General features: G+C 33.7%; 1 protein-coding gene across 2 annotated transcripts; it reads left to right on the top strand.

The window, feature by feature from the left end:
* The first annotated feature begins 14,291 nt into the window (after window positions 1–14,291).
* UNE17 (Subtilisin-like serine endopeptidase family protein) lies at window positions 14,292–18,230 on the top strand. 2 transcript variants are annotated; one of them, XM_079024607.1, is made up of 9 exons: window positions 14,292–14,410; window positions 14,506–14,597; window positions 14,878–14,975; window positions 15,068–15,229; window positions 15,323–15,984; window positions 16,062–16,129; window positions 16,285–16,524; window positions 17,101–17,221; window positions 17,300–18,230. In XM_079024607.1, the coding sequence occupies exons 1-9, from the start codon at window positions 14,330–14,332 to the stop codon at window positions 18,125–18,127; spliced, it is 2,352 nt and encodes a 783-aa protein (XP_078880733.1). In that variant the 5' UTR covers window positions 14,292–14,329; the 3' UTR covers window positions 18,128–18,230. The 2 variants fall into 2 exon arrangements, with proteins under 2 accessions (XP_078880733.1, XP_078880734.1); XM_079024608.1 differs by lacking the exon at window positions 14,292–14,410 and having other exon boundaries at window positions 14,568–14,704.
* Window positions 18,231–18,677: the final 447 nt, after the last annotated feature.

The following is an 18,677-nucleotide window of genomic DNA, read 5'->3' as shown; positions in this document are numbered from 1 at the left end:
AACACACTATTGCCTAGGTTGTCAACACAAGTCATAGTTTTATACACATCACTATAAGATAAAGCTTCAAAAAAAAAAATTCCATTATGATAAGCAGAAATGGAACCAAGTTCATTATCAAATGAATATCTAAAACCTTGTCTGAATAGTGCATGAATTGAAATAATTTTTCACGTCATATTTGACAAATAACAACAGTTAATCAAATTAACCCTAACACCACTACTAAGCACAAGCCCATATGTTCCAATCTTGGTAAAGTGAAGATTGACTATTCCTCATGATTATATTGAGCTTCTCATACTCTACCTCCTCACTTTCACTTAGCCCTTTCAAATCAGAAAAAATGTGGAAACCACATCATGTGTCAAGGATCCAAGAATGAGAATGTCTTGTGTTATTAACTTGAATAATTTAAATACCAGAAGAGGAAACCTTGATCACGCCATCCCTCGTGTCTTGTAGGTACTCAGGGAAGCTTCTTCTCTAACGACCCTTTTTTCCATAATGGAAGCAAGTGGCCTCCTTTGGATCACTGGCCGTAGTGACATCAAAGTTGGGCTTTGACTTTGACCCACTGCTAGACCCTCCAACATCGGCCTTCCCTTGCCTGCCAGACCAGGAATGAGCCTTCCCCCTTTTCCCTATTCTTGATCTAATGGCCAAGACAGGAGCATTTGTTGCAGTAGAGGCATGATTTTTGTTCATCCTCGATTTAGCAATTTGCAACAAATTATGGAGCTCAGTCAATGTCTTCTCTGTATTGTTCAAATAATAAGTTAGAATGAACTGATCATAACTAGGAGGTAATGAGTTAAGGTCCATGTCAATGGCCAACTCATCAACAACACATTGAGACTATGGAGTTGCTCCATGTACCTTTGCATCTTTTTTACATGAGGGAAAACAAATTCTCCTTCATTGAGCTTGCACGCCATGAATGCTTTGAGCACTTTGAAGCGCTCTTGTCTTGCCTTCTTGTGAAACTTTCCAGCAAGGTTGAGAGGCATCTTGTATGGTCAATATTCTTCATAGAACTTGTCCAGTTCAGGTGCCATAGTGGACACCATGATGAAAACAACCTTTGTGGCATCATTAGAGTATTTGTTTTATGAGGCAATTTCCTCAAGAGCGGAGGTGGAATGATTTGTTTCGAAAAGAGGATTCTCGAGTACATATTCCTTTCCCTCATATCAAAGAGTCTTCTTCAAGTTCCTCATCCAGTCGATGTAGTTGGGATTGATGAGCTTCTCTTTCGACAAAATCGATAGTAGATACAATTTTGAGTTGGAGGAGCCGACTTGAGTAGCAACGAGTTCACCATTTCCAAACATCTTAATAAAAGACATAGTTTTTAGCTAGTGATATAAATCCTTAATATTTTAACCCAAAATAAATATTTAATGCTAGGATACAAAATACAATTCATAATAAAGAAGGGGGATGCCGTAATCTAATTGTGAATTTATCAAGGTAGGTAATACAAGTTTACCAATTTCAATCTAGCATGAAACTCCCAGATCATTTAAGGTTCATTGAATCTTATCAATGACATGTTTAATATCAGACTATGCTCTTCAAATTTGTGACTGGGATGCCGAGGATCACAAATACGATGTGAATAACCATGCAAACCCACTTGACAACCTCGATGTCATTTATCATCTCAAATTAATATGCTGGTAAATCACACACAGTCAATTAACAATGACAATTTTCGATTTGTCCGTCACTCAACTTTATAGTCCTAAATTAGTGTGTCGATTAACCACGCACGCTCCACTAATGACATATAAAGAGTGATGTGTGTTTTCATGGACTAGCATGCACTTCACATTTTTCTCCTAAAGTAACTAGAGTTTGGATTATTTAAAAGGTTTTAGTACTTTAATAGCATCATACTTTTAAGAGGTTATGTCCTGTCAAATCTATTCGTCTAACGACCCACTAGCATCCATGGGAGCGGTGGGTGAGATTGGACCCCCAATAGCGGTCATTTTATAAGCTGCTTTCTTATACCCCCCCCCCCTTATAGTATGGCTTTGCGAATGAGGCATACTAGTGACTTGACAGACTTATTAAGTCCTCTTTAAGCTTAAGAGCTTCATTTAGCCATGCATGAACCGAAATTTAGCAACTTTACAGGATAATCCAGCTCAAGGAAGTCAGATCTATGTTTTGGAGCTATGTCTTAAGGGATTAAGTGATGAAATCAAGTTTTGGGTTGAATGGGTGAGTATGTTGGACGTAAAAGTAGGTAAGATTAGTGTATAAGCCCTTAAGTGAGTACATTGCGCGTACGTTCTGAGTATGCCCCGCGTATTCATTCTGGTGGACTTTGCATGTTTGGGCCTCTTATTTGGGATATTCTATGGGATTTATGGCTTGGGGCTTTGTTGGGCCACCTGAATGCAAGAGTTTGGAGTAGAGAAAACCAGTGGGCCTTAGGGTAAGGACCATGTAAGGGTTTGGGCCCAATTTAGAAAATTGGGCATGTATGGTCCTTGAGTGTTTATTTGGATCTTTGGACCTTTGGATTGCTGGTTTGGACCTAGGTTTGGGTCATGCTGAATTGACGTTAAAAAGGCCTTTTACCCCAGTTGGGACAATTAGTATGGACCAAATCTGATTATTGATGGATAATTATTATGGTGATTTGTAGCATGGGGATTTTAGCGAGGCAGTGCCTAGAGATTCTTTTTGTGAGAATCAACAGTGTGAGGTGAGTTCTCCTCACTATACTTTCAGGCCGAAGGCACCAAGTGCAACATCCGGAATTTCAGGTATTATATTTATTCATTTTATTTTGAGTTTTGTGGAAGAACTCGGCGAGTTGGTGCGTAGACTCGCCGAGTAGAGACGCGATTTCTCACCCGGATTAATGACCGGACTCGACGAGTCTGCGCTGTTTAATGAAACCCTAATTTCTCGGGTTTGGGGCCTATTTAAAGGGCCTTATGGCCGTCATTTGTGCTCACCAGTCCCCAGAGCGAAACCCTAGTGAGCTTGAGCGTTTGGAGTGAGAGAAGGAGCCATTGTTGACCTTGGAGGTGTTATCTAGCAAGGGAAAGGAAGCTATAGCCAAGGGGAAACAAGAGGATCAACTTCCTGAAGATCTGAGGTCCAGAACATCACGTTTGAGGTACTATTTTCGAACCATTTTCTGTTAAGGTGATGTTCATGTTGATTTAGGGCTTATTGAGCCCTTTTGTGGCTAGATCTAGTGCTTCCTTGGTCCCTTAAGCGAGTTAGGTTCTGGATCTAGACCCTTGGAGGTCCAGAGTGTCCCTTTGTCCAAGCTTTTTATGAATCCATGGAGGTTTTGGTTTGGGATCTTGGTGCTTGAGGTCAAAACACCATTTATGAGTCATTAGGTGTGTTATGAGCGCCAAGACATGAACTTTACGTGATAAATAAGCTTGGAAGGACTGGATCTATGAGTTAGTGGAGCAGATCTGACCTCAGAAGGTCGTTTGGGGTTGTGCATGGAATGCACTCGCCGAGTCCATTTCCAGACACGACGAGTTGGTGCAGGTTGTTCAGTGATTTCGAACCCGGGGTTGAGTAACCGAGTCGGGTGAGTGACTCGGTGAGTCGGAAGGGACTCAGAGGAATCGGGTCCTCGTAGACACTCGGCGAGTCCACGCCAGACTCAGCGAGTTGAGTTGACCGTTGACCATTGACCAGAGTTGACCGGTGTTGACTTGATAGGGTTAGTCAACCTTAGTTGGGAAAGTGTTAATTAGAGATGTATTGTGTTATAGGAGGACTATAGCTCGGGAGATCGAGCACTAGTGATTTTAGGGATTTACGAGTTACCGAGATACGCAAGGTGAGTCTTCTCACTATACCTTACCTTGAGTAGGTAATCAGAGTTATGTGACAGAATATTTGTATGCTATATGTATGTTATGTGTTGTACTGCATTATTTCTACGTGATTTATGCTGTGCATGTTTATAGAGTTGGAACCGGAAGGTTCACAGAGTTAGAACCAGCGGGTTCACAGAGTAGGGCCCACAGACCCACAGAGTTATAGCCTCGAGTGGCTAATATGTGCTATGTGTGGTATTTTGGGGAACTCACTAAGCTTTGTGCTTACAGTGTTTGGTGTTATTTGTTTCAGGTACAAGTGAGGATCGCGGGAAGGCGCCGGCCTGATCAGTACACACACGGGATTTTTATGTTATGAGATCTTGGGATTTTTATATGCTACTAATTCGAGTTTAAAAACAATGATGGTTTTATGAATATTGAACGAACTGTGTTTTGTATAAAATGCGAAAATTGTTTTGAAATTTATGGCGTTACACCAAGGCCGACCCATTGGTTTCATAACCCGATATTCGTTGATGTGCTGAGTATGGAATAGATATGTATGCTAGTTTTGATATGCTAGTCAGGTAGATCTATAGGACTACCTGTGATACTATCTTATTATCTGTGTATGTTATTATCTGTTATATATCGACATATTGTGTGGGTTGTCTTGAGGTTGTACTGCTTTGTGCGGTAGCTAACAAACCCTGGAGGAATCCAGATATGAGCTAAGGGTCAGGGAGGACATGTCACACTCATACTGAGGGCTCATGAGTATTCCAAATATGAGCTGAGGTCTGCGAAGGGCATGCCAGACTCGTACTGAGGGCTTAGTGGTATTCAGATTGAGGACTGATCTGGTCGGGGAGCAAGCCAAACATAAGTTGTGGGACCAAGCGCAAGCCAGACTTATAATGTGGGCTCATGGGTAATCCAGTCTTTTAGTTGTGGACCCATTGCATGTTATTATTGTATATATGTTACTTATTGTGTTGGTATTTTTAGGGAAACTCGATAAGCTTAGGGCTTACAGGTTTGGGTTATGTTTCAGGTACCTTAGATGATCGCGGGAACATAAAGGCGTGATCGTGCACCTACTCATGTTTTGAATTATGATTTTGGGAAAACTCTAATATTAAACATGTTTCGGAAACTAAATTGTAAAAAATGATGATTTATGGGTTGGTTTTAAAAGTTTAAAATTTTTCATGAATTTTTGGATGTAACAATTACTATGTTATTTGTGGAACTTTTTATAAAGAAATGATTTTTTTAAGATTAGTTAAGGTCGGGCGGTTTCAAATCCTAACCTTATTATGTGTTTAAGGTCCTATTTTCTTATAAAAAAATGGTCTCTAAAAATTAGAAAAAAGTTCCTGAGAAGGCTGCAAAATTTCCTAGGCTTTTGCCAAGCTTTAGGAGACTATTCCATGAAAAAAAAAACACAAACTCGATCAACTAAAGTTTGTGAACTCAATCAACTAAGGGGGGGTGTTTGATGCACCTTCTGACTGGGTCTAATGCTTGGAATCGGTCAGAAATCTCTAGTCTGCGTGTTTGTTTTTCTATTGCACCTATGGACTCGACCCAAAATGCTAATTCAATCCCCATTTTTGTGCTAATTCGGTCCAAAGAAAAAACATGATTGACTGGGGCGGAATGAATAAAAAACACGCTTTTCCCTCTACCAGCTACACTTATTCACTTCTCCTTGATGACACATGTTCAACCCCTTAAAGTCTGAAATCGACTTTATTATTGAAAACCAAAACTGAAATTGATTTCATTATTGAAAACAAAACTAAAATAGATTTCATTATTGAATCGGTCGACTATTTAGGTAATTAAAAATCTGACCAATTATGAAGACTTAGAGGATGATGGGTATGGTTCAGAAGGGTTTTTGGTGGGTAAATTGGGGGAAGTGGATGAATCGAAGAAAGTATGATAAAAGATGGAGTTTGTTTGCCTTTTAAAATCGGTATGGAGAAAAGAGATGGAGAAGATGTTGTGTTTTCTTGGAATGTTGTGAGAAGAAAATAACGGAGGCGATGATTTGTAAGGGAAGATAAAGGTGGTTTGTAAGGTAAGATAAAGAAAAAGCTTCTTCTTCTTTTATATCATGTAACCAAACGATCATTTATATAGTTTGTATATGAAACACAATAAGTAATAAAAAATTATTTTAATATTCATTAATTGGAAAATCAAAATTAAAATACCACACTTATAATGTTTAATTATTCAACATTGAATAAAAGTATAAAAACCAAAAATTAAAAAGTAGGCAACATAAGGATAACATGATCACTTTTTATTATTCACATAGTCAGTCAAAGAAATAATCAAATAACATAAATTCAATCAGATAGACTCAATCAAACTTCTAAACCAATCAGCTTCTAACTTAGTCAACTCTAAGCCAGTTAGCAACTATCAAACGACCCCTAAGTTCACCATTTTCAAGATGACCGGTGAATAGTGTCTTTACTGATGTCGATAATTGGAGATGCTCTTAGCCCATGTTCGAGTCTTTCATGCTCCTTCAACTGCACGGTATCCTGGCATCTTTACAAAATGACTCCTTTCGATTCATTCATTGAATTTTGATCTAGTTTGAGCCTTCGCCAAAACCTTCTCCTGATTAAACTAATAGAATTTTAAAATATTTTTTTGCCTAAGTTGTAATGTCAAGCTCATTGTTTGTATTTAGTCTATATTTTGTGGATAATAGGCACATGTATTCTTTTGTAAAACAAGTTCAATGAATTACGGATTTCAAGTAGTAGAAGTACTCTATACTATGTGCAAATGGATCGATTCTATATCATAATGTCACTGTAACGAAGATGACATATTCAAGTAGGTGGTAACTCATGTCCTAGTGTTAATATATATATATATATATATATATATATATATATATATATATATATATATATATAGGCTTAGGTTGTTTTGTTTTACTAACTATTGTGTGCTAGAATGCACAGATCTGGACCGTCGGATGAATAAAATCAACAGTCATGATCTGAGGGTCTATGATATTACAATAGGGTATCATGTATCATATAATCACATAAATTTCAGCAAAATGGTATTTTTGTCAATTAACCTACTTTAAAAAAGGAAATTTACGGATTTTAAGTGATCACTAATTCCCTTATTTTTTAAAAATCTGAATTTTTTAAATTAATTCTAATTAAATTTTAATATTATTTATAATAATAACCGACTTTATTCTGTCATAATGACAAAAAGTCAACAATAAACTAGTAAATAAATTTGCGGTTTTATTCTGGCAGAATATTGTTTCATTCAAACTTAAATACAAATTCATATATATTCTTACAGACTAAAAGTCTTATACATTTTAATATAATTATACATATTCTAAAAGAATATCAACAAAAATGAATAAAATTCTTTAAAAAAATAACAACATTCGTAAATCATGAGTATGATCAAACTTTATTCATTCTTCAAGTTATTCCTATTATGTCTTCAACAAATTCTTCCATCCATTCCTATAAAAAATACAACAAAACTAATTATGGTTAAAAACATGTTACTTGCAATTAACTATCACGTTATATATTCTGGTAGAATGCATAGAATATGACAGAACACATAGTATACATTCTGACAAAATACATAGAATACATTCAAAAGTATTATATTTACTGCTAATATAAATTTAGATTCCAAATATACAATAATGAGGGATAATATAAATTGGAATTCAAAATCACAAATTGAACCAAAATAATATAGAGACAAATTAATTACCTTTTTAAATAATTACATAAAACTTTTGTTGCTAGTAATTCTGACAGAATGCATACAACAAGGTTAAATTCTCTAGATTCTCTTTTAGACATTTCAACAAACACTTGTTAGGCATTATCATCAAACAAGCTAAAATCCTGTGAAAGGCCATATGAGATGAAAATTGAACTTAAAACCTGAGTTTCTGTGTGTCAATGTATTGATATCTGAATGACTCTATTTTTTTATTTTTTATTTTTGTCTTTTTGACCTTGGAAATGCTCCTGATGTCAAAAAAGAATTAGCACAGACTATAAATTTGCAACATCATAAAGGCAGTGGCATCTATATAGTTTAAAAATAAATCCCCAAAAGAAAAATGTTATCTAGTGTACAGTTAAGATCAAATGTGAAAATCATCATGAGAAAATCATCTCAGATTAATATCCCAAAAATCATCCAACACAACTTCAACCCATTATTGCAGAAAAATAATGCTTTATAGGCAGACTGGAACAAAAAATGGTCATGGTGGGTCACTCTTTTCTCGAGAAGTAACAGATGGTCGTGATGACAATAGAGACTTTAGTAAGATGTGGTGAATGATTGTTTCAATTGTATTTCGGGTAAATATTAGTTAGAAAAGCTTGCCTCCAGGATTTTCATGTGCATTTGTATTACACTATCACTTCAGCACCTGTATACACACACAAATTATGAATTTTCTTATGTAGAGAGGGGGGGGATGATGAAGGAAACAAGGAAATGGTGAGAATTTGAACCTTCGATTTCGGGTAATTCCTATTGTTTCGGATGACCATCGTTTCCCTTGCCCGTTTTTGTAGGACACAATCTTCACAACAATGTACTCGTTTGGAATTGGGTGAAATCTGAATCCGAACATCACCTCCTTTTCCTGAAACTGCTTGGATTTCGGAAGCTCCATATAATCCCGAGAAAACGGGATTGACAGTAGTTGGTTGCGGAATTGAATCAATGATGAAATCGGCATGGAGGTGGAGACCGGAAGTCTGACGACGCCATTAATGCCTTTTTGGGTCCAAGATAAAGGCGGATATGCAATCAACGAGGGGAACAAACAAAGAAGATGGAGGAAAAAAAATAGGTTATGATGCGACTGAATAGAATAATGCGTATTAGTAGGTTTTTTACTAGGTTAAAAAAGAATAGCCGCCTTCATTGCCTTCCAATTTCTACCGGGTTTGACTTTGATATCTGGATGATAAATATATTAATTATCTACCATAATTAAATATGCAAAGATTACAATAATACCCTTAAATGATTTATTTAATTATTTATTTTTTCTTAAATTCCTATTGGTGCATTCATGCACACAATAGTTATCAAAAACATTTGAACTTCTCTCTCTCTCTCTCTCTCTATATATATATATATATATATATATATATATGGAAAAATGAATATACCCTTAAGGGTATACACGATTAGGTACCCATTCATTGAAACTACGTAGTTTTGATCATTTATTTACTTTTATAAATTAAAATAAAAAACAATTTCCTTTTTTTATATATATGGTGAGGTTCGATAGAGAATCATAATTAACCAAGGAACCAATCTTTTTTTCAACTTTTAAAACTTATTTTTAAGCTCTAGAAATTGAAAAAAAAATTGGTTCCTTGAAGAACCCATAATTATGGTTCTCTATTGAACTTTTCCCTATATATATATATATATATATATATATATATATATATATATATATATATATATATATATATATATATATATAGGCTTAGGTTATTCTATTCAAAGTAATTATTATGTTATTGTATGCATAAATGTGGGCCAATCAATTTTACTTATTTTAAGTAAGTGATTATTACATATTATTGAATTAAATATCATTCAAAAATACCATCTATTATAACTAGAATGGTATTTTTAGTCAATTAATATAGATTTAATAAAAGAAAATTGCATATTTAAGGAAAAATAGATTCTATTAATTTTAAAAATCTGATTGTATGGATAATAATTCTCCTAATTTGTAACATTATGACGGAATATGTTTATCAATATATTGAAAAATAACAAATATGATTGAACCATACAAGAATACACATTCTGACATAATATATATTTTGATTTAATGAACTTCTTGAAGAATAACAAAATTTTGGATACAAGTTAAAAAAATTCATTACATTCTTAGAAAAAGAAAAAAAAATTATATACTATTCTAGAAGAACATTACACTTATTAATAACAGAGAAATACAAATATATAAATCATTCTACCAGAATATACTATTACATATATTTTTTTCATTATATTGTATTTTATTCTGCTGGAATAATCCATTCTTTTTGGAAGATTGGTGGTCATTGTTCATCTTCATCCCATACAATGTTCATCTTCAAGATTCTATTCTGATAGAATCGGAATTCAAGATTTCATTCTAGTAGAATGCTGTAAGTTTCATATGCACCCTGTTTTGCTTTGATATCTCTCATTTCGTTCCCAGCCAAGAAAACAAGAACATTCTTGTTCTTGATTTCATGTGTACCTGCAAATGAGAAATACAACCACTCATTGTTATTGCTTAATCTTCTTTCCATGGCACTTTCAAGCAATAATCCTAGGGTTAAATGATCGACCTAACATTATATCTACGCCTCATCCCTCACCATCATCTAACAGTGATGTATCGATTAAGTCATGTATCATAAACTCCATCTGCATAGCTCACTAAAGGTCCATCTGCAATTGATCAAAGTTTTATTTGGCAGGAAAATTATAAATCAAGATATACCTCTGAATACAAATAGTAATGCTGAAACATATTACAACATTCAATATACCTTTTACATAACCAATCTCCCCTTTTCAACTCAACCTGATCCCGATTGTCTTATGATAAGCAATGGAGAAATTTGAAAACGATATTTTCATTCAAGAGGTGGAGAAGTTTCACAGAGGACTATTGTCAAACAGGTGGTGTGCTTAAGCTCAAAAGCATCGTAAATTAGAAACCCAATGAAGAACAATGTTATATACCTCATGAGATCAGGCCGGTCACGGGCAAAGTTAAGACAAACATATTTCTGGGTGATGATTTTAGGGTTTGACATAGATGCTTAAGCATCTTACCCTGATTTAGAAGGTCGTGATTCAATCCAAAACAATCGGCCGTGAGAGTCGACGGCTATGCCTCCGAGACCCACCCACTGCCACCACATCAAGGTGGCAGGTAGTCGACGATGGCATCAATAGCCGGCGGCCATGGCAGCCGACGGTGATGGTGATTTGAAGATGAGGACCAAAAAAAAAAAGAGGAGAATGAATGAGGAGAATCATTACCTTGGAACTGCAACTACAAGCCAAACACCTCTAGATTGACCTCTCCTTCTCTAAATTAGTACAGTTCCTCTATCACAACTTCACCTTTCTTCCCTTCCCCCTCGTTGTTCTCTGTTGAAGCCGCACCCACCAAAACCGGTTGTAGTTTAAAGGTGGACATATACGGTAGGGTTTTAAATTAATTTTCCTAAATTAAAGGAAAAAATAATTTAATTCTTAAATTACCAAAATTAATTAATAGGTAAGATTACAATTTTACCCCTATCTACGTTTTTAAATGATTGACCCACAATTATGCATACAATCACTCAATAATTAGTTATAATACCTGAACCTATCTCTTTCTCTCTCTCTCTCTCTCTCTCTATATATATATATATATATATATATATATATATATATATAGGAGGTTTCATTCAAAAATACAAATAATCTGCGAAAACAAGAAAAACCTATGAGATTGTGTCACTCCAACATTATATTTTGGACAATAATTCATCCAAACTTTGAAATACATTAAGATAATTGATAATAGATGAGAAATTGTTTCATATTAGCAAAATATTATTTTTGACATTTTTATTATGAAAACGTGAATTTAAAAATGGTTAAGGACGTGAAAAAAAAAGTAATTGTTAAAAACGTTTTTAAATCTATATTATCATAATACGATCCAATGTAAACTTATTATCTTTAATTTATTGCTAATAAATTTATTTTTATAGTAAATGTGTTTGATTTTTATAAGATAATTCTGTTTTCGCATTTTCGCAAGATATTTATGTTTTCGCATGAACCTACTTCTATATATATATATATATATATATATATATATATATATATATATATATATATATATATATATATATATATATATATATATATATATATATATATATATATATAACATAGGTTTTTCTATTACTTGTTTCTAAAATCAAGGTCCTTTGAGTACCTAAGTTCGATCGGTATTAATTAAGTGTCATAATTAGTATTTTATAGTATATGAAAATGATTTAGTTACGAATTATATAGAAAGTTGGTCTCGATTCAACATCATACTCTTGAGATGCATGTCTCATAGCCTTTTTTCTTATTTTTTCCAAAATTCTAGGTTATTTTAGTACATGAGTAAGTAATATATTCTAAAATCCGCCATAATTCAGATTAAGGGTGATTATCCTTGACTTTGTTTATGTCTTGGGTTGGAACAAATTACTCTAATTCGTCCCTAACAACCGATTAGTCGACATTTCTCACAAATTTTACGAACAAAGCTCTTATTTTCATAGTTCCAGCTCCTTACATTAATTTTGATTCCACTACTCGGAAGAAAATAAGTTTTTTTTTTTTTTTTTTTTGAATCGTATTCTATACTCACTCCCCCCTTATCCAATATAGACTAATTAAAGAAATTATTTGCTCGATCCTTAAAGGGATCATGCAAATCTAAAAGCGCCAGCATTACCAAATTAACAATGATAATCAACATGGAAAGGCCGCATGTGCTATCATCAAATTTGTTCATTTTGAAGTGCATCTTAAGGAACCTGCAACTTTATAAACTTGTGTTTACATGAGAATGAGTCAAAGACTGAAAATGATGAAAGTGCTTCAACTATCCTCTTATCCCTTGCACCAATTAATCCCTTTTTTTATTAATATTGACCTGCATAAAAATTAAGAAAATATACCATGGTAATGCAAATTTGTACATGGTGTTCAAATTGTGTTATAATCACAATGATTATGTAAATAGTGATGACCACTCTCATGTTTGATAAGATGAAAGTATGTTATGACACGTTCTCACAAAAATTGTATTCAACAAATCAATTATACCATATATAGAGGCATGATTATCCAGGGACAATATAATCTACGCTTAAGTGGTTTGTGTTGAAAACATAAAGTAGCAGACAAGATTTAGTGCCCTTTTTGGCAACTTTCAATTTGGAAAATGCATCAAAGATCTATACCTTGTAGATTTTTTGTAGATTAAAACAGTTAAGATACATGTTTTTTTTTCTTGAAAGAACATAGAATTATAAGTTAGTGGGTTATCTTAATAATAATGGATTAGGCTCAATGACACAGTTTTAGGTGATAGCTAAATTCCATCTTTTTCCTTAAAGGGCCATGGAAGGAGCATATTTGATACAACTTAAAGTTTCTAAGAATTAAATTATCGTTCCATTGGGCCATGGGCCTAACCTTGTTTAGCTTTTGCTAATTTGTCTTCTAAATTAAACCGATAATATCACTTATTCAATTCCATTTGGCCATGGGCCTTGGCTTGAATTAGCAACCATCATTTGATCACTTAATAATCATAATAAATGAAAGCTAATTTATTTTAGATCAACTATCATGATACTTAATGCCCTTTACATAAGGTATATATGGTATCATATATTGTGTATTCATACTAACCACTTATTAACATATCAACAAATTAATTTTTCATTGATAATCATTTTGTCTTAAAATAGAAAAAATAAGGATGAGAACTCTTTAGTAATTAAACTATCATCCTCTTAAATATCTTCTGCAAATATACATAATAACACATATATACCATTTCTCCATATCTATATATAACTTTACAAAGAGGTGCAATTATAACCAAACATGTCTCTTCATCATTCCATCTTTACTTTTACCATTTTTTTCGTGTTTCGCAAGCTGCAATTCATATCGATAATCCTGTAATTCTACGCAAGAAATTGATCGTATGTTACGCAACTTTTTTTGAGCAATGATTCTGTTGATAACATAATCATTTTCAAGTTAAAACAAGTATCTTTTTACCATAGAATGGTCCTCTCCATAGCTGCTAGAAACCTACTTATATATACATTGCCATTAGGTCTTTAAGGTGGTGTTCTTTAAGTCACTTGGACTTCATCATCGAATTATATATGTGTTGGCTATGTTATGATCTAAACTTGTTAATTACTTTATGTATTTGATAATATCACCAAGTCTATATATAATAGGGAAAAAGTAGTCCTAATCTCGTACTAATGAAGTGCAGTTATATTAGTATATTAATCAATCCTATGAACCAGAAAAAGGAAGAAAACTGAAAAGTGATCTTTTACTTTATTAACAAAGAAATAATGAAGGGCGCATGTGATGCTACTGTTTGGTGGCATCCATAGTGTCTATGAAAGACCTTTAACTAGATGGTATGATAATCTAAAACACAAACAACACAAAATCAAAATGAAAAAGATGCACCATTGTCCACTGTCGTGTAAGAACAAATACCATCATGAACCTATGTCGTGTAAGAGCAAATACCACCTTCTATAGAAAATAATCTTTCTTCATTTTTTTTACTTCGGTATTTAAGTCGTGACTCTTGTTGTAGTTTTTCCATATAGGGAACGATGACAAGTGCTTATAACCACTCCTTTTTGGGCATGGTCTTTTTATCACTTTCTATTATTTACTCAGAATCCACTTCAAATGTAACTTTACCACCAAAAGTGCTTTCAACTTTTTGCGTTTTGTTCCCTCTTCTCACATCTGTCATCTTGATTTGTTTTTGGTATGTTTTACACAGGTTTACATTGTTTATTTAGGGCTCAACAATATTCAAGATCCTATCCTAACTTCAAATTACCATGTTCAACTCCTTTCTAGTGTCTTTCCAAGGTGACTCTTTCAATACCTCTCTAGTTCCCATTATACACATGATTCCTGTTGAGATTTAGCTAAAACAAAGATGATGAATTTGTCCCACATTGGTACGATGTAAAAAGGTGGAGTTAGCTATACACCTATAAAACACTGAATGAGTTTATCATATTTGTTTATGTGACTTTAATTATCTTTCATATAATGAACTTTTCTCTCTAGATGGCTTTGGTTTTTAAATTCTAATGTTGGAAAAATCCCACAACTGATCATATTATTGCTATTTTTTCCTTTGTAGCGAAGAACATGCAAGAAAATCTATGGTTTATAGCTACAAACATAGTTTCTCAGGCTTTTCTGCAAGAATTAACTCAACACAAGCAGCCACCTTAGCTGGTTAGTGAAAGAAAAGTACTTTTATCTTAAAAGCTAGTGACAAAATCAAAGCTTTTGGATGTTTAATTAATGCAAAATAAACAATATTTCAGGAATGGAACGAGTGATCTCAGTGTTCAAGAGCAAGATATTAAAGCTACACACAACTAGAAGTTGGGATTTCATGGGTCTTAATTTAGACCCCATTGGTGATCAAGCAACTCCACTTCAACTAACACATGGAGACAACGCAATTGTTGGCTTATTCGATACTGGTATTTAATTTGTAGCATAGGAAATTAATGCATGATATTAGTTAAATATATCTTTTGTAATGTACATAGTTATTATTGTTTTCAATAAATCAGGAATCTGGCCAGAATCTAAGAGCTTCCATGAAGAGCCTAACATGCAACCAATTCCAAAAACTTGGAGGGGAAAATGTGTCAATGGAGAAAACTTCGATCCCAAAAAATCTTGTAACCTAAAACTCATTGGGGCCCGTTATTACCTCAAAGGATACGAACTAGAACACGGATTACTAAACACAACTGGAAACTTAGAATATCAATCACCACGTGATGCTAATGGTCATGGGACCCACACAGCTTCGACCGCAGTGGGGTCCACAGTTAAAAAGGCAAGCTTTTTAGGGTTTGGAGAAGGGACAGCTAGAGGGGGTGCACCAAGGGCAAGATTGGCAATTTATAAAGTGTGTTGGGAGGATGGAAGGTGTAGTGAAGCTGATATTTTAGCAGCATTTGATGAAGCTATTCATGATGGGGTTGATGTGATTTCGGCGTCTTTTGGTTCACCACCACCATTGGTACCCCTTTACAACTCGAGTTCTGATATCGGGTCTTTCCATGCAATGCAAAAGGGTATTAGTGTCATTTTCTCAGCTGGAAATAATGGACCCGACCCGTCTCTTGTCCAAAATGTTGCACCTTGGAGTACGTGTGTAGGCGCTTCATCTATTGATCGAAATTTTCCAACACGAATATTATTGGATAATAGTCTCTCTTTCGTGGTATATAACTAACTTGATTGCATTCTTTTATAATTTATGTCCCAAAAAGCCCATGGTCATAAACTTGTTATGTGTAGGGAGAAAGCTTAAATACTAAACACATAGAAGCATATTTGGTTGGAGCTCGTATTTTTTTTCGTGGAGGGTACTCTCTTTTTCTCTCTATTGTGTATATATACACACACACTCACACAAAAACATACATACAAATACACATACATACACACATACATTTATATGATGTGATAGTATTGTGCTAATGATAAATTGAATGACTATTGCTTAACAATGAAAATATAGGATATGTAGAACGAGTAGGTGGCGAAACAACAACGCATTCGGAGCAGTGATCTTGTGCTTCTCAACCCCAGGATCGGTGCTAATTGAAGAGGCAGAAGTAGCAGTGTGGGGTGCGAATGCCACAGGATTGATCTTTGTAGACTCGCCTACTCGACAATATGTTGATGTGGATATAATCCCCACCATCCGTGTTGACATGATCCAAGGCACAAAAATGGGACATTATTTGTCTCAAAGCATGTAAGGGGTCGTTTCCTTTTGACTTAATGAACTTAATTGGTGAACATTGATACATATATGGTTGTTTCTTCTTGACTTAATATGGACATAATGACTTAATTGCTTAAGCCAAAAAATGACTTAATGTATTAAGACACTAATGTTATAAGTATTTGTCTTCTTCTTTTTTCCTCCCATCTACTTTCATGTTAAAATTGATGAATAATGTGAATTCTTTTTATTGAAATGTATAAAATGATTATTTAATCTTATTTAGACCGTTAAATTAATCTAGAAAAAAAAAACAGACCACATTTTATCCAAACATTACTTATTCAGCCTCTTTATCTAAATATCCTATAAGATTTTCTAATTATATAGGTATTGTGTATATATTAATTGAGATATCTATTTACTTTTCTTCCTAATTATCTTCATACACATTTAAAATGATAACAAATGTCTTACAATATAATTAATTTTATCAAAATATGACAACTGTCACAATTTCAAATTGATAGAAAGATAAGTAGGAATAAAATGTACATTGATATTTAATTTTTGATATTAATAATATTGTTTTTTTGAAAAATGAAGGATGTATCCCCCAAAGGTGCACATATTTCCAAGTAAGACGATTATCAAACAAACACCAGCACCGGTTGTTGCGGATTTTTCATCTAGAGGCCCAAGCTCAATTTCACCCGATATTCTAAAGGTAATAAAATACACTTGAAATGTTTGATACATAAAAAATGATATTAACAAGAAATTATATAATTAAATTCACCAACAGCCAGATATAAGTGCTCCTGGCATCACTATATTAGCAGCATGGCCACCTGGAATACCTCCAACTTCAACAAGTATTGATCAAAGATCTGTAGAATGGAACTTTCAATCAGGAACATCAATGTCATGCCCTCATGTTTCAGGAATAGTTGCTCTCATCAAATCACTACATCCAAATTGGTCTCCAGCAGCGATTAGATCTGCTTTGATGACAACAGCCTACAACAGGGATATGAATCATGACACCATATTATCTGGTGGAACGAATGAAGAATCTAATCCTTTTGATATAGGAGCTGGACACATTAATCCCTTGAAAGCTATAGATCCAGGTTTGGTTTACGACTTAAAAGCTGATGATTACATTCTTTTCTTATGTAACAATGGCTACACTGAAGATCAAATCAAGAGAATCATCAGTCTTGTTCCTGGGAAAAATGTGAATTGTCCTAAAGAAATGACGAGCAACACGAATTTGAATTACCCATCTATCACTATTTCGAGTCTTGAATCCAGTGTCATTATCAAAAGAACAGTTCGAAATGTAGGTGGGAGGAAAACAAGTGTATATTTCGCAAGAATTGTTTGTCCTCATGGAGTGGAGGTTACAGTTTGGCCGATGATCTTGTTTTTCTCGTATTTCAGAGATGAAGTTTCATATTATGTGACTTTTAAACCACAGAAGGTGTCGCGAGGAAGATATGATTATGGTGAGATTGTTTGGTCTGATGGGTTTCATACAGTTAGGAGTCCATTGGTTGTGTGTGTTAACACTGCAACTCCAGATATCACCATTGATGACTCTTTTCAAGCTCTTAATGTAGCGATTTAGCAATGTCCATGCAAACATAAGAACATACTGCGATGGGAATACTTACATTGTTGAAAAAACTTTGAACAATTTGATAATCAATTATGAACTTTAATTTTTTTTTTATATCAAAATATGTTAGGGAGTCATATTTCAGTTTGTTGTTTTTATTTTTTCGCTGGAAGCCTGGAAATAATAGGATCGAATGAATTTATATATATATTGAAGGTAAATTAAGCATTCAAAAAGAAAGTACTATGAACTTCCAAAGAGAGAAAAGAATAAAGCTAGACATATTTCTAGGTTCTAAGATAAAACTATTTATGTCCTACCGTATTATCGCTTTAAGATTTGTATTTGACATCACGTTTTAATAAAACGAGATCAAGTTATATGTGTATAATATAAAATATATGTAAAAATTCATTTAGAAAAACCAATCCTATATATATAATTTAATCACCTGTGATAAAAAAAAATCATTTTAATTTTTAATTTTTTTATATTTTATAACTAATAATTTATCAAAAATGAATATATAGAAATTCATAATTTTTTTTATCATTTTCTT

This window comes from Lactuca serriola, chromosome 2, assembly GCF_051521515.1.
Source record: "Lactuca serriola cultivar US96UC23 chromosome 2, Lser_US96UC23_V15, whole genome shotgun sequence".
NCBI classification, from domain to species: Eukaryota; Viridiplantae; Streptophyta; class Magnoliopsida; order Asterales; family Asteraceae; genus Lactuca; species Lactuca serriola.
This window is presented reverse-complemented; position numbering and strand designations above follow the sequence as displayed.

What these genes read in the sequence shown, in the direction of transcription:
- UNE17 (XM_079024607.1), top strand. Translation starts at nt 14,330, where the DNA reads ATGACAAGTGCTTATAACCACTCCTTTTTGGGCATGGTCTTTTTATCA. An exon ending in TGTTGGCTTATTCGATACTG is followed by an intron (nt 15,230 to 15,322) that starts GTATTTAATTTG and finishes TCAATAAATCAG; the next exon opens with GAATCTGGCCAGAATCTAAG. An exon ending in ATAATAGTCTCTCTTTCGTG is followed by an intron (nt 15,985 to 16,061) that starts GTATATAACTAA and finishes TGTTATGTGTAG; the next exon opens with GGAGAAAGCTTAAATACTAA.